The following is a 16,779-nucleotide window of genomic DNA, read 5'->3' as shown; positions in this document are numbered from 1 at the left end:
CACATATCGGCTTGTCTGAGCCAGCTGGGCAAGGTCAACCAAGTCAATGGCATCTCTAGCCACCCTGCACAGACTTGGCAGGGAAGTCAGAGCTGACGCCCCGAGGGACCCTCTGGCTTACCCCTTCACATCACACATGAGGAACCTGAGGCTCAGAGAGGGGATAGGGCCACCTAGGGATGCACTGCCAGGCAGAAGCAAGGCTGGGCCTGAGGTCTACATTCCTGGATGCCGAACTGACTCTCTTCCTGAAACCATGGGTCAGTCTACCTTTCTTGAGCTGTAGGATATGGTGCCTGGTTAGGAGCCTCAGGTTCAAGTTAGAGTCAAGGGAGAGAGGAGAACTCCCTTTGACTTCATGGGCCACTTAAGTACCTCTGTGGTTCCAGGAGGGGTTCATTCTCTTATATAGATTAGAATAACAATTCCAATTATTGAGCACCTCCTTATAGATAAGGAAATTGGAGCTCAGAGATGTTAAAGAGTAAATCTAGATTAATACAGCTGGGTAGGGCTGGCCCCATAGCCTGGTGGTTAATAGAGCCAGATCCTACAAGGCCAACTGTGGTTTGAGTTTTAGCCCTGGCAGCTTGAAAAACACACCAGGGGCATGTGCATGTGTGCCCCAAATCTTAACAGGATGAAGAAATGGAGGAGAAGGGATTGCACTATGACCATGGCCCATGGGGGTGGGAGGTTATTCTTTTTCCCTCGGCCACTCTCTGTCTCTCTCTGGTGCACTCACATATCCTCTGGAAATTAAAAAGATAATAATAATACAGCTAGTTAGTGGCAGAGCTGGACCTGAAACCCAGGTCTGACTCCCAAGACCATTGTCTTTTTATCCTGAACAAAAGAGCCCATGCATGTTCTCACAGGAGCCTAAACCGCCCCGCTGTTCAGCAAATTATTGTGACCAAGTAGAACAGGAGCAGGAGCGGCCTTTGCTAGGACGTGGGGCAGGGCACGGAGCCAAGGCTGTAGAATGCTTGTGAGCCACTCACAGGACTCGGAGCCTGGGCAGCTGTTGGCACATCCCTGGTGGGAGCAGCCGGATGCCTGCGCGGGTCAGGGTCCTGCAGGGAGAACAGAGACAGAGCTGGCACCAGGCCAGGGCCCTGCCATTCCCAGCCACCCATCTCCAGCTCTGGACCTGATACTGTTGTGGGAGGACAGAGCTGACAAAGGAGAGCAGTGGTGAGAGACGGAGCATGGGTAGGGCTGCAGGCACAGAAAGGGGTGGGCCCTGGCATCTGGGCACTGAGCTCTCTGGGCCTGGAGGAGCGAGGAGTAGAGAATGGAGCAGGAGGGCCAAGCCCGGGGGCTCTGCTTGGCAGCCGGTCTCTGCAGGTTCAGCCCTGCCCCACATCCCAGGTCTCATAAGGGTCCCCAGCACTCTGGCACTGAGGACAGGGACTGCAACCTTCTCTGCTCTAAGGCCCTTGGATAGGAGGGAAAACCATAGCAGGGAACGGATAGAACAAAGCCCTGGTGAGCCGTGGGAACCACGCGGAGGGTGGAGAGGGTGGTGGGGGCAGGTCAGAGAGCAGACTTGGCTGAGGGACAGGGCGTCCCAGGAAAGGCTGAGGCCAAGGTCATATGTGGGAACTACTACTTCCCTCGTGGGAAATGTCCCACATGCCAGCCTATCTAGGGAGAGACAATAGCGACACAGAGGAACGTTCCAGTCCCGCAATGCTGTGAATAAGCCGCGGGACATGGGGCAGGACAGTCTCTGGGGGTTTGTTTGATTGCTTTCTGTGGGGATGCGCACATGTCCAGGGCCTAACTGGCTCTGACACCCCTTCCTCACTCTACAAGCTTTCATCATAGAAAACGCCAGACAGGCCCTGCTGGGTTCAAGCTTCAGAAAGGCAAAGGAGATGGGTTTTCACAGTCCTCCATTCCATCGTGGGTCCTCAGACCACCCATGGCTGGTTCCTGCCTGAGAAATCCCAGCCTGGTAAAGAGGGAGACCAGCCTCTTCACCTGCTGCTCCTGCAGGCAAGGCCATGTCAGAAGGTGGCCCTGGGCTCGGTGGGGGCACGGGCGTAGGTTGGAGCTGAGCCGGCAGAAGAGGCAGGACAGATGAGGGGAAGGCAAGGACCCTGGCCAGTCTTCGAGGGGAAGGGAGGCAGAAGAGCTCCTGGGGGGATACTTGGCAAGGGATCAGGTGGAGGAAGAGAGAATCCACTCACAGGATCTCCAGGCTGGTGGTGCCCTTGAGATCTGGGAACTCCCGGATGTCCGTGGCACCATTGAGGGATCTGCAAACACAGACAGCAAGCTCTGAGGGGCAGGGTTAGAGCACCTCAACCTCTAGGCTAAGTCCTCAGACTTCTCCACTCAGGGACATCACCTTTTGGGTCATCCTTACCTCCAGCCTCTCTCAAATATGCCATGCAGGTGCTGTGGGGGTCAAGCAATGCTCAGTAGAATCCAGCCTGCCATTTTCTGAAATTAATTGAACCCACCCGCATCCAGACAGAACTGGGTAACCTCAGCACTCAGGCTTCAGCTGGCAAACATCAAACAGAACCCAGAACACACAGGCGAGGAACATGGGAATGCCTCTTTAAAAGGCAACAGCATGGGTAAGTCTGAAAAAGTCCTCGGCTGCTGGGGTTTGCTTATAAGAGCCTGAGAAAGGGCCCTCCTGAAATTGCCATCTGCTAGAGCTTTACTAGGGCCTCTGAAACTGCTTTAGACCAGTGGTTTTCCCTTCCCACATTCCCCGTCATAGTGAGGACACGGATGCACACAGGACCTCCCACAAGAGGACAGCAAGGGCAAGAACCTCAGGTTCCATCTGCAACAGGGACCCGTCCTAATGCACCTCACAGGTGAGGAGAAGACGAGGTGCTGTGAGGAACGAGCGAGCGGAGCACACGCTTGGAAGGTGTGGAAAGGAAAGGAGAAGGGTTTTCATGGTGCTCCTTCCCATCCTGGGCACCCAGAGAACTACCTCAGAGAGCTGAGGGCAAGCTGTGGAGCTTTTCTGAAGTGGGACTTGGGCTGGGATTTAAAAGAATGCAAGAAGGTCGGTCCAATGGCCTAATGGTTACAGGAGCTGGGGCTCACATGGCCCACCACAGTTTGAATCCCAGCCTCCTCTGGCTTGAAAACATGCCAGGTACCTGTGCATGCATGCCCGAAGTTCCGACAGGGTGGAGAAGTGGAAGCGAAGGATTGCAGCATGACCGTGCCCCACTGGGGGTACTTTCCCAGTATGTGCCTGTGGCAACTAAAAATAAATAAAAGCGGGGCCCAGCAGGTGGCATAGTGGTTAAGGTGCTGGATTCCCATGTGGTTAACCGCAGTTTGAGTCCCAGACCCAGCAATTTGAAACTCATGCTGGGCATGTGTGTGTATGTGCCCAAAATTCTGAGAAGAGAATGGAGGAGAAGGGATGGTGGAGTGGTCATTCCCCTTAAGGGGGTCATTTCTCGTTTTCTGTCTCTCCAGTGAGAGACATGCCCTGCAGCAAAAGTCTCTAAGAATAAATAAATAAATAATGAATGAATGAATAAATAAATAAATAAATGATAAGCGAATAGGCGAGAGGAGACAGAGGAGTGCCTTCGGGCTGATCCAGATGGCCCAGCACCGGACAAAGGCTCCATGCTCCGATGCCACTGCAAAACCAGCTTGGCGCACACATGGGTCTCGGAGTTTCTCCCCAGTCTTCCGCAATTACTTCTGGAGCAGCTACCACGAATAGGATAAAACCAAAGAGACTGGATAACCCCCCCTGACTACGGACAAGGACCTTCTTCATCCATTTGAGATCTGGAAGAAGCCATGAGTTGTGGGGAGAGGCAGGCCATGAAGTCCAGGCAGACCTGGGAATGGGTCTGAGCAAAGGACCGCTCAGGGCTGCAGCCCCGCAGACCACACCTTCCTGTGGGGTGGCGCCACCTGGGAGAGCAGGCAGAAGGCAGGAGAGAGCAAGGAGTGAGGAAGAGGAGCAGTCCAGGCCACGACAGCCTCCAGGTGCCAGCTTACAGTGTGTGCAGTTTCGGCAGGTCCTGGAACGCTGACCTTCCCACGAACTGGATTGGGTTATCATAAAAGTGTCTGGAAGACAAAGACCCAAACACCGAATTCCGGTTTCTGGCCTTCTCAGCTGGGACAGAAGCTAACCTCTACTTTCTTCCCTCCAGTGGAGACCCAGCCGAGAGCACACAGGCAGACGTCTCCTCCCTAGCTCCTGCCTCCCCAGTGCTTTCTAGAAATGTCTCTTCTGCCTCCCCAACCTCTACCCTCCTCCCCAAACGCTGCTCAGCACCCGGAGACCAGAAAAGTAGGACTCACATTGTCTGCAGCAGAGGGTTCCCCATGAAGGCCTTTTCTGGGATTGCCTTGATGTTGTTGTTATGGAACCCCCTGGAAGAAAACAGCCAGGAGGACTTGGAGAGAGAGACAGGAATCCAGAGTGTGTCAGAGAGCCAACTACACAGGCCAGAAGACCAAAGGGAGCTCTACCAGGAGAGTCCAGGTTCAAATCCTGCCTGCGTTTTTTCCTCTCTGTTCAAGCACACGCCGTTTTCCTACCAAGTGTGAAAGGAGAGAGGGCTATAGGCCCAGGCATAGGCCTCGGTAAGCCTGCAGGAGCAGCTGAGAGCCCAGGCTTGAGTTCAGGTCCCAAGTGGGCAATCCTCTTTTTATTCATTGCAGCAGGAGCCCTGGGGGTTCCCCACAGAGGACGCCAAGTGTGTGTAGGATGCAGAAAAAATAAAAACAACATAAACAAAAACAAAGAACAGAGCTTCCAAGGCGTTCCAGAGTGAAGGATGTTTCTCAAATGGAGTCTTGCTTGACCTCGGGTCCCTGGAGTGAAGAAACATAGGCACATCGGGAGCAGGAGGAGGGACAAAGTGCAGAAGCAGAGAGTGGATGACTGGGTGGCAGTAGGGGGGATGAGGAACAGTGGAGCGTGGAGGTCTGGAAGCCCGGAGTTATGCATCTGCTAGCTGGGAAAAGCATTTCAAAATGAATAGCATGTTGGACTGGAAAGTACATAGCCCGTGCCAAGCAGGCCTCTTTCAGCTATCCTCCACCTCGTGGCAAGTTTGGGGCTTCTCTGGCATTACTTTCGCCTGGGCTCCCCTCTCTGTCCTTCCTGTTCTCCTAACAGTTCTTCCACCTTCATCCTCCCTCATGCACAGGCATACCCTCAGACACCTCCAGCCAATACACCTGGCCAAGGCCTTCATACTCTAACTAGTGATATACATTTCTTATTCATGTTAGAGAGAGAGAGAGAGAGGCACCTCACAGAGCGCTGTCACTCTGCAATCCCCTCCTTGCAGCCCTCTAGCCCCCCAGTACCCTGGGCACATGTGTGTGTGTGCAGCGTATTTGCAGGCTAGCTGGGCCAGGAGCCTGAATCTCTGTTGGCACGTGGCTTCCAGCTCCGCAGCCAGCATGCTATTGGCTATGCCATGGAGGATGGATCTCGCATTGTTTTTTTGTTTTTGTTTGTTTTTGAGAATTTTTTTGCTATAGGGTGCATGCGCTTGCCAGACAGACAGAGAGAGACATAGAGACAGAAAGCGAGAAATCACCCCCCAGTGGGGATGGTCACGCTGCAATCCCTTCTCCTCCATTCTCCTCTCGGGATCTTGGGCACACACGCACACGCGCCTGGTGTGAGTTCTAAGCCACTGGGTCCAGGACACAAACCGCGGTCGACCACGTGGGAGTCCAGCGACACAGCCATTACGCTAACTGCTGGTTCCCATGGCCTCGCATTGTTTTGAACACCTCCTTGGGATTCTGGAAGTTTCCTTAGGTGACTAGCTCATGTCTGGTGCTGGGTCAAGCTCTGTGGGATTTGGAAGTTTGTAAGACAGAGACCCTATCCTCAAGCAGTTTTCTCTTGATAGACAGACAGATGATAGATAGATAGATGTTAGATGACTAGATAGATATAAATGATAGCTAGAAGACAGGTAGGTGATAGAGCATGATAGACATGCAGAGAATATATAGATGATAGAAAGGTGATAGGTAGATAGGTAAGAGGTAATGCATGCGTACACACACACACACACACACACACACACACACACCTGACCCATGTATCTTCCTTCCCCTGCTAACTTAGGTCTCTGTTCTCTCTTCCCTAAAGCTTCATTATTCCTGTTCCCTCCATGTCCTCTTGATTAATCAAATCTCATCCCTCTCTTCTGTCCCAGCCTAGAGCAAATCAGACCATGGAGGCTCATGGGCAATGGAAGACTCTCAGAACGTTCTTGTTCAGACCTTTCCTCTGGCTGGTTTGGCTGTTCCTTGTCCCATCCCTGCACAGGTCTTCACATCCTCAAACCCAGATGAGCCGAGGGAGGCAGCATGGGGCTGGTCTGCTGGTCTTAGTGACAGTTCGAGCTACAGAGAGGCCGTGCTACCTGAAAGCGTGGGGCTGTCTGCGTGGCCCTTGGGGCCCCTTACCCTGGCCCAACTCTAGCTCTCCAAAAGGGCTCTTTGGTTTCCCTGGAGCCTGCCCTCCAGCAAGGCTGCCCCCAACCCCCCCAGGTCACCCCTCTGCAGCTCAGCTTCCTCTCTTGGTCTTACCTATGAGCTCTTCAGTCTGAACTGCTTCTCCTGTCCCTGTCACTGCCACCACAAGCTCAAGCATCCCTTAAAGTAGCTCTCAGTCTGCAGTGATCTCTCTCTGTTACTCTGAGCTCCCACGATCCTTTCAGTAATGCAACACAGTTGAGGAGCGGAACTCCTCACCGCTTTGTCCTACTCCCTGTTTACGTCTGCTACTTTCGGTGAGCCCAAGGAGTTCTGAGAAGGCCCATGTCTATCTTCCTTGCTTGTGTTCAGCGCCGAAGCACAGTGCAGGGTTCCGCGGGTGCTCAGTGAGTATTAAAATAGAGGCTCAATGGTGGTCACGGGGAGCCAGAGAACAACCTGTCAGACCCCTGGGGCCAAAGTGCTGAGGAGTGGCCATACACCAGCCCCTCAGTTCTCCTCCTCACCCCCCTCTGGACACATCCCAACAAGGCAGGACAGCGGGCACCAAGTTCATGTGGGAGGTTGGCTCCATGTGCCCGCCAGGACTCGACTGCTGATGAGAACCCCCAGGAATGCTCTGAGCCAAGCTAATGGGCCATGGTGTGGGGCTGCACTGGAGGTGGGGCAGGGTGGCAGCTGCAGCGTTACAAGGACACGGAGGTGAGGAGGCAAGGAGGCGAGAGAGGCTGCTTCCACCCTGCCCTTGGGGAAGTGGACCCCACAGAAATCAGCAGAGGATCTTACAGTTCCTGCAGTCTGCCCAGGGTCCGGATGGCCATGGGGAACTCCTGCAGCTCATTATAGTTCAGGTCTCTGGAATGGAAAGCAGAGCGGTCATCAGAGCAGAGGCTGAACCTGGCACACCTGGTCCCTGAGGAATCGAACCAGCTGTGGGCTGGGCCAGAGGGATAGGTTCCAATCTGTTGGGTCCAGCTGCCAATGTCTGGAGACACAGTTCGAGTGTTTGTACTCCATTTCTATCCCACAGGTGCCCTGGCATGGAGCCTTCTGGAAGCAGAACTGCTTTGGTGTGGCAAGAGGGTGGGGGCACACTTCAGATGTGTAAATATGAGGAACTGCTCCCACCCCCAGGGATAGTCCCCACCAGCTGAAGAAGGTACCTCTGGAGACGTGGCGGGTGGCAGGGGAGAGAGAAAGGTGATCTTGAACACCTTGTCACCTGCACTGAGGACTCTGCAAGGTTCCTCAGGTGACTCTCTCAGCTATCTGTGGCTCTGCTGTCATTTTCTATAAAAACAGGCTGTTACTTCTTATTTGGCTGGTGACATGACAACTTATCTTTATTTTCCCTTACTCTCTTCTGCATTTTACAATTTTTATCCGATGAACATATATTACATGTATAATCAGAATACCATGAAGGTCATTTTTAAAAGGTGTAGTAACCCAAGTTGGCCAGCAGGTAGGAAAACATTTATTCTGATGAACTATTAGTGGGAATTTAAATGTGAACAGCCTTCTAGCAGCTATTATGACAATACCTTTTCAAATGAAAGTTTCTATCCCAAACTCGGGAATTTATCTCACAGAAAAATCTATAACTGTGTGTGAAGATATTTGTACAAAGGACCGTCAAGAAATTTATGGAAAATGCATATCATAAAAAAAAACAGTGCATGAATTTCCAAATTTTTTGCACCCCCCCCAAAATTTGCACCATTTTCTACGGACTTTGGAAGGTCCCTTGTATGGGATGCTCACAACAGCATTCTTTAGGCAACAGGGGTGAAACGGTGACCTGTAAGTGGTCCCAGCGTGGCCCCTTCAACTCTTTCTGGAGATTTCTGCGTTTGTGCCTTTTATGGTGACGTGAGGGCAAAGGCGATCTAGAACCGCTTGTGACAAGTGGAGAAGAGCCCCCCAGAGGCAGGAGAGGGCTGCCACGAAGAAGGGTTGTTGGAGTTTGAAGGAGACAGCCAGGGAGACTGGAAAGCAGGGCGGGCACGCTCTTGAGAGGACTTCCAGCAAGTTCTGCTCCACATGCTGGGAGGGCCTCTTTCACTCCCACCGCTTTCAGAGGTTCCCGAAGAAATCCCACTTTCACCCTCTGGAAGCTGGCTCGCGTTTCACTCAATAGCCAGTGAGATAGCCCCATGTGTCAAGGCCTCTAAATCCTGTTGCTGGGGTGCACAGTCCCAGGTCTTGGCGATGGGGATTGGTTAGGATTCAGTGACAGTGTCTCTTGAGCCTCCCAGAATGACCCCAGACCATCTTCTCCACCTTTTAAAACTTTCATGGCTGTCCAATGCCAGGGCAGGGGCACCACGTGGAGGCCTTTTAATTACAGAGTGACTTGGCAGGGTTTGGTCGATAAATACCGTGTTAACACAGAGATAATAATAGGCTCCTCTGTGTGACAGGGTCATTACCTTAATAGTGCACAGGTAGAGCCAGGAACCCAGCCCAAGGACCATAGGAGTGGTGACAAGTGTCTGGTAGCCAATGAGCCTGATAATTGTCACCCCTACACACACACACACACACACACACACTCACACACACACACTAATTGCCTGATTACCCTCAGGCTGCCCTGGCAATCTTAGATAATTGCTCTGCTCCGTTCTTTAGAAGTCAGACACCTTTGCTCTCGTCAATTAAACCTTGATTTGCTCAGGGTGCTCCCATAGGCTGTGTGAGGGCAGGGACGCGGTCCAGCCTAGACCAGGATGTGTGCGAAGCACTGTGACCAAAACTAGAAGTGTTGGATTTGGAAACGGGGAAATTTTCAAACTGAGGAGTTCCTGGAATTCTACCAGAGACTATAGATGACCTCTTCCTGGTCTTAAGTTGCATAAACAATTCACCCCTACATCTCAGTGTTTCCCCATCAGCTGTCCCTCTTTTAATTTAGCTCAGCTCATGGGACCAGCAGTTGGCGTAATGGCTATGTCGCTGGACTCTCACGTGGTCGACTACAGTTTGAGTCCCTGACCTGGTGGCTAAAACTCACGCCAGGTGCATGTGTGTGCATGCCCAAAATCCCGAGAGGAGAAGGGATTGTGGTGTGGCCATCCCCCTGGGGGGTGATTTCTCGCTTTCTGTCTCTCTCTCTCTCTCTCTGTCTTTCTGGCGAGCGCATACACTCTATAGCAAAAACCTCTCAAAAAAAATTTAGCTCAGCTCATGCAGGAATTCTCTATTGTTGCCCAAGGAGAACTAGAAATAATCTTCCTCAAAAAGTTTTAATACTGTATTATCATCTCAGATGCAAACAATCGCCTTCCTCTGGCCTCAGAGACTTTGCTTGTGATTCCACCTGCCTGCCAGAACACTCTTCCCCTAGATTTTTCTTTCTAATGCTAGAAGGTATGTGTGCATGTGTATGAGAGAAAGAAAAAGAGAGAGGGAGATGGGGGGCGACCCACAGGAGGGCCTGGTCATATTGCAATCCTTCTTCCTCCGTTTCTCCATCCTGTCAGGATCCTGGGCACACACACATACCTGGCATGTTTTTCAATTGGCATGGGCTGGAATTTGAACCCTGGTCAGCCGTGCGGGATCTAGCTTTCTCTGCACAGCACTTAACCGCTGGGCCAATCCATCCCTCAGATTTTTTTTTTTTTTTTGGAGAGGTTTTTTGCAATAGGGCGCATGCGCTCGCCAGACAGACAGAGAGAGACAGAGAGACAGAAAGCGAGAAATCACCCCCCAGGGGGGATGACCATGCCGCTATCCCTTCTCCTCTATTCTCCTCTCGGGATCTTGGGCATGCATGCACATGCGCCTGGCGTGAGTTTTAAGCCACTGGGTCCGGGACACGAACCACGGTTGACTACATGGGAGTCCAGTGACATAGCCATTACGCTAACTGCTGGTCTCTCCCCCAGATATTTGTAGGGCTCACTTCTCTCTTTTCATTCAGGTCTCTGCCCAAATGACACCTCATCTGAGAGGCCTTCTCTGATCTCTCTATAGCACATTCAGGGCTAGCAGATGGCTAAGTGGTTATGTCGCTGGACTCCCATATGACTAACTGCGGTTTGAGTCCAGGACCCAGTGGTTTGAAAATCAGACAGGGTGCATATACATGTGTGCCCAAGATCCCGGGGAAGAATGGAGAAGGGATTGCATCCATGGCCGTTCCTATCACTGCCTCTGTTTCGCTTTCTCTCTGGTGAGTACACATGTATTAAGGCAAAAACCTCTTAAAATAGTACATCCTATCTTTTGCTATTCCCTTACCCTGTATGGTAGATTTAAAATGGTCACAAATCCTTTGCAGCTTTTCCTACCGAGAAGTAGCATCTACTAGAGACTGGCCAGGCCTTGAAACAAGCATTGACCAATAGGATGAGGCAGAAGTGGTGCAGTTTGACCTGGTCCAAAGTCACAAGAGACCTTGCAGACCCTGCCTTTGCACTCTGGGAATATTCCCCTGACCATATCCAGGAAGCCCATGCCAGGCTCTTGAACAATGAGAGTCATTGTTCTAGCACCAAGGCCCTAGATTCGTGAACGAGGCAGCTGAGACCACGAGCCCTCACTGAGTCTCCAGGCGGTAACCTCCTGAGTGAGTCCAGGAGAGGGTTCCAGCAGAAGAACCATCCAGAAGAGCCCAGCCAAGGTGCAAACTCATGAGAAATAATAAAAAGTGTTGTTTTAAGCCACTAAATTTTGGAGTGGTTTGTTTAGTAGCAATAGATACTAAGACACCCTGCTTATTTTTTCTTCAAAGACCTTTCTGCCACAGGACATATATTAGCTTATTTTCCTTCCACCCAGCTAGAATGAAAGCGCCTTAAAAATAGGAAATTTGTCTGTTTTTTTATCTTGTTTTTTTTTTTTTTTTTTTTTTTTTATTTGCTAGAGGGCAGGGCAGTGAGACACAGAGAAGGAGGAGGAGGAAGAAAGCACTCCCCAATGGAACATGGTCATGCTGCAATCCCTTCTGCTCCATTTCTCCCTCCTTTGGGGATTTTGGACATGTATATGCCTCCCATGTTTTCCAAGCTGCAGGATCCAGGACTCAAACTGTGGGGTTGGCCATGTGGGATCAAGCTCCATTGACCACCAGGCCATGGGTTGGCCCCATCTGTTTTGATTTCTAAACATTGAAATAATACCTGGCACAGAGCAGGAGCTCAATGATGAATAATGAATAGATAAATGGGAATGTCTAAATAAATTGATTAATGAGAAATATTAATGGACTCTTATGAGAATCTAAAGTATTTAAGGAAACGTCCTTAAGATTATGAGGTTACTGTAAAAAAAAGGCACAAAATATTCCCAAGCAGTACTGTTAGGCTTGCCTAGAGCCACACAGACCAGACCATGGGACAGGTTCCATGTGTCTTTGCTATCTCTGAGTCCTTCACAGTTCATTGATCCCACATCCAGGCAGCCAAATTGAGTGGTTCAAGCCTCTCCTGGCAGTTTCTGGTCAGGAATTTGGCCAGAAATGGCCTAACAGACAGTGGGAACAGACACATGGTAAAAGGCATGTGAACCAGAAGGCTATTTTTTGCAGAGACATGTGGGAGAATAAAGATTGTGCAAATGTCAAAAAAATTGTTTTTTCAAAAACTTCATGCCAATGAAGTGGCCTGAATTTTCCCATTTGGATGTCTACACAGATTCAATGACCTGAATAACTGCCAAAGTCCTGCTTTACTCGGTGCTGTTAGATATAATCTCTGGCTCTAACTGTCCAGGGAATGTGTCTCTGCAACTCCCTGCCTATGATGACTTTGGCTCAGTGCAACAAACATTTGTTGTCTCCCAAAATACATAAAGAATTCTGCTGGGCAAAGGAGGAGATGGAAGGTGGGTAAAGAACCCCTTTTGCCTGGACAACTGTCCAAGGCTACTGGAACACCCTTGGCATGACCAGGACCTTCCCAGACGGTGGTGATCACATGCAACTGGGATGCCCAGTTGGGCTTCATGGAGATGTGACATTTGAATCAGGTCTTGATGGCAAAGGCAGGATTTCAACAGGAGGGAATGGGTGGATCAAGCAGAGAGAGCATGATTTAGAGGAAGTGGGTGCTGTGGAGTTCTCAGACAAGAGCAAGCGACATGCTGGGTCTTCGGAAGAGTCATGACACATTTTTGCATAGAAAAATATATCATGGCTTTTCTGACGACCCAATAGCTTGGTTGGAGCAAAGGGCACTATTTGGAGGAGATGCAGAAGGGCTCTCTCTCACCTGGTGTCCCTGCCTCCAGGCCACCCATCTGTGATAGTGTTGACTGAACGCTGTCTGTGCCAGTCACTAAGTGCTTTGCCTGAATAAGCTCTCAATCCTCATGACAGCCTTTGGAGGTAGATACTATTATAATACCCCTTCTACAGTTGAGGAAACTGAGACACAGAGAGATGAAATCAGTCACTTAATCACATACAACTAATTCATTGCTGTGGTAGAGACTGTTGTCAGTCAAGATCTAACCTCTCGGGCCAGCAGGTGGCATAATGTTAAAGGTGTTGAATTGCACATGGTCAACACAGTCTTGAGTCCTGGACCCAACGGCTTGAAAAACAGACCAGGTGCCTCTGCGTGCGTGCCCAAAATCTTAAGAAGAGAATGGAGGAGAAGGGATTGAAGCATGGACATCCACACTGGCAAAAAAAAAAAATCTAAAGAACAAAACAAAACAAACTACCCTCTCCTTTCTCTATAGCTTTACTGTCTAGTACCAAACCACTAGCGGTGCATGGCTATTTAAATTAATTTCAAGTAAATAAAATAAAAATTCAGCTCTCATTTTGGTAGCCATACTTCAGGTACTCAATAGTAACATGTAGCTAGCAGTTATATTAGAAGCACAGATCATAATAGGAAAAATAGCCAGGAATGGAGCTAGGGTGTATTTCCCAGCCTCCCTTGCAATAGGTGTGGCCATCTGACTAGATTCTCACCCAAGAAGGGGAGCAGAAGTAGCACATGACACTTCTAGTCCTGTATTTTGTAAATAGCCAACCCATCACCTTCATGGTCTCTCTCCCCTTCTACCAACTAGATGCCAAAAACAATGAGGTCCTGGGATGACAAGATCCCAAGAAGCCAGGTCCCTAAGTCACCATGTGGCAGAGGGCCACCTACCAAGAAGAAATACCCTCCTTGAACTGTTACATATTTTGGTCTAGTTGTTACAGCAATTCAATGTACTAATTCAGTGTCACAGACGGGATTTGAACCCTGGCAGTTTGAGTCTGGAGTTCACACATGTCTGCCAGAATGATCCTTTTAAAAGACAATGCTGTAGGCCAGCAGATGGTGTAGCGGTTATGTCGTTGGATTTCCACATGGCCGACTGTGTTTGAGTTCTGGACCTGGTGGCTTGAAAATCATCAGGCATGCATGCGTGCATGTCCAAGATCCCAGGAGGAGAATGGGGGAGAAGGATCTGGCCATCCTCCCGAGGGTGATTTCTCATTTACCCTCTCACTGTCTCTGTGTCTCTCTCCCTGGCAAGTGCATGTGCCCTAAGGCAAAAAACATATTAAAAAAAAAAAAAAAACGGCAATTCTGACTCCATCACTTTCTCACTGAAAAATCTGCAAAGACTTCTAGGACAGAGAGTTACAAAACAAAATTTAATTACTTAATGGAACTGGATGCCCTCACCCAATCTTTCAGCGGTATCAGCCGTTTCACCCCTCCATGTATCATTGCACCCTGTGGAGCCACTGGTACCACCCATGCCCTCAGCCTGGAAGGCCCTTTCCCCACATCCTCCTAGTTGAAATCCTAGTCATCCTTTGAAGTCGGGCTCAAATATACCTTTCTCCATGAATCCAACCACATCCCTGCAGTCAGAAGGAACCACTCGCCCTCTCAGCACTTTCCTGGTGCTGTCTCCCTCTGCACACACAGCAGGAGAGGGTAATGAAGGTGGTGATGATTACTGGTCATAACAGTAATCACCAGGTAATGGTCATGGTTCTAGGTGATGTACATACATTAACTCGTCTCATTCCCATGCCGGCCCTTGGAGATGGTATTGCTAGGACCTCCACTCTGCAGATGAGGAACGGAGGCACAGAGAGAGGTAATCACCACTCTATGGCTAGTCAGGGAAAAGCCGGGATGGAAGTCCGGGCAGTCTGTGTCCAGAGTGGGGCTATCTGCGTGTGTTTGTCTCTCATGAGACAGGAAGCTTGTGGAGTCAGGAAGCACGTGGGCTCACTTTGAGATCTCCCATAGCTGGGCACAGGGTCACATGCGCGAATGGTCACCATCAGTAATGGTATTTGAGCCCAGTGTGCAAGATCTCGAGATGGGGGCTCCTTTGGCCTCCATAGCTGGCTGCGGGGCAGCATCTTGGCCCTCTGAGATTAGGGCTAACAGGCAGACACTTGGCGACTGCATGGAAGGCCTCTCCTGGCACTGGGCTCAGCCTGAGTCTTCCGTCACAGGGTGGTTTATGATGCCCTAAACTTCAGCTGGAAAACTCATCCATGGCTTTATAGTCTATTATCTTTAATAGCCCCGAATCAGCCAGAAGCCCAGGAAGAGTTAATTGTTCTGTCTGCTGCTCCTGGGAGCTGGAAGCAGACGGGGAAGGACTGAGCTTAAAGAGAAACCAGTCCCAGCTCTCACCCGCGCTGGGTCTGGAAGCTGCAGCTGTTACAGCTAACCGGCCCATCATCTGCTCAGCCGTTTCCAGCCAAATCCGATCAGAACTAATGACAAACCCACGCGATCCCTAAGAGAGGCTGAAACGGCAGCCCAATCTCAGGGCTGCTGGAGGATCCACATCCCCAGTCCTCTCTGTTCCAGCTGACTGTGCAGGAGCAGCCAACTACTGAGCTCTCTAGAGCATCTCTGTGGATTCAGAGGACAGAACTGGCATGATTTTACAGCCATCGTGGCCAGCCCTTTCTTTTTATTGATGAGGGAGAGAGAAGGTAAATTGTGGCAAATCTTAGAGCCAGGATTCGAATTCAGGTCTGTAGATTTCCTTTTTTTTTTTTTTAAAGAATTATTTATTTACTTCATTTTATTTGTTATTATCATTTTTTCATTTGTCCAGAGAGAGACAGCAAGAGAAAAAAAGGGAAAGTGAGAAAGCAAGTCACCAGGTCTGGGACTTGAACCACAATCAGCCATGTGGGAATCCAAGGTCTCAATCACCATGCCACCTACCCACCCATACTTCTTTAAAATGTTTTCTATATACTACCAGATCCTGGCTAGGCTCCAAATTGCAGGGCTAAGAACAAAGTTTAAGGGAGACTGGGAAAGAGAATGAATGGGGGAGGGGTGTAGGTTCCTGAGGAGTTTTTTTTAGATACTTGTAGGCACATCAAAGCTGAAAGATTAGGATTTGCAGGCAAGGAGGGTGGAGGTCTTTTTGTGAATTGCCTATGTTAGAGCAGAAAAGGTGCTTGTCTTCCAGTACCAGGAGGACCACCTTGAACAAGTCATTGAATTTCTTCAGCTTGTTTCTTCACCCGTAACCCGGGATACCCACTGCATAAGGCTGCTCTGTTCACCTAATCCAGAGCTAGCACAGGGTAGATGCTCAGATAAAGCCCATTCCCTTGGCCTCTTTCTTTCACTAGACATTAGGCACTAGAACAGACACTTCTACTCATTAGACACCACAACAGTTGGCACACAAGCTGGTCTATCTACTTTTCACAGCAATTAAGGAAGATGAACATCATTAATTTTGCTTCTACTCACGTTTTTATTCTCAAGGCTAATGTTTGTGTTTATGATCAGATCAGATAAAGATACGGGAGAATCTAGCTTGCTAGATTCTCCAATGTGAGACGCAAAACATAGAAATTTCTGATAGACTGTTAACTGAACCACTTTTATCTCCCTAGATACCTATCTGCCTGGAACAAAATAACTCTACCTCATAATTACTCTCCCTATTCTGTAGAAAGAGCCTCTGTCTTAAATTTGACTCCATGTGCTTGGGGCAGATGACTTGGTGTGCCAGGAACCCACAAAAACTTTATGACTAATTGTATTGTTTAACCTCCTAAACAACCTACATAACAGGCCACCCATTAATAAATGCAGCAATTAGTAAAATTGTCATCAGTTTCTATTGAGAGACATAAACACACCCTCTCCCTCCACCTACACTCTCTTCCTTGCCAGAGAGGAAATTCAGAATATACTTGAAGCAACAGCAGAGCTGACTTTAATGAAAGTGACTGATCTCTGAAATGGAGGTTGCTGCTTTGCCCAAAGAAGCACCTGGGATTCTAGAAGCCAAGACATGGAAGGGAGGTAGAAGGTAACCGTCCAACCTGCCCCCGCA

General features: G+C 49.7%; 1 protein-coding gene across 1 annotated transcript in view; it reads right to left on the bottom strand.

The window, feature by feature from the left end:
* The window catches only part of LGR6 (leucine rich repeat containing G protein-coupled receptor 6), a 135,763-nt gene that overhangs the window by 17,981 nt on the left and 101,003 nt on the right, over positions 1 to 16,779 (bottom strand). The window contains exons 8-12 of the mRNA XM_006159347.2: positions 7,270 to 7,338; positions 4,315 to 4,386; positions 4,006 to 4,077; positions 2,199 to 2,267; positions 1,005 to 1,076 (exon numbers count right to left, since the gene is read on the bottom strand). Of these exons, the coding sequence (XP_006159409.1) occupies positions 1,005 to 1,076; positions 2,199 to 2,267; positions 4,006 to 4,077; positions 4,315 to 4,386; positions 7,270 to 7,338 (354 nt within the window). The remainder of the gene's footprint in view (positions 1 to 1,004; positions 1,077 to 2,198; positions 2,268 to 4,005; positions 4,078 to 4,314; positions 4,387 to 7,269; positions 7,339 to 16,779) is intronic.

Source organism: Tupaia chinensis, unplaced genomic scaffold (assembly GCF_000334495.1).
Source record: "Tupaia chinensis unplaced genomic scaffold, TupChi_1.0 Scaffold000627_1, whole genome shotgun sequence".
In the NCBI taxonomy this organism is placed as follows: Eukaryota; Metazoa; Chordata; class Mammalia; order Scandentia; family Tupaiidae; genus Tupaia; species Tupaia belangeri.
The sequence above is the reverse complement of the archived record's forward strand: the minus strand, read 5'-3'. Positions and strand labels throughout refer to the sequence as shown.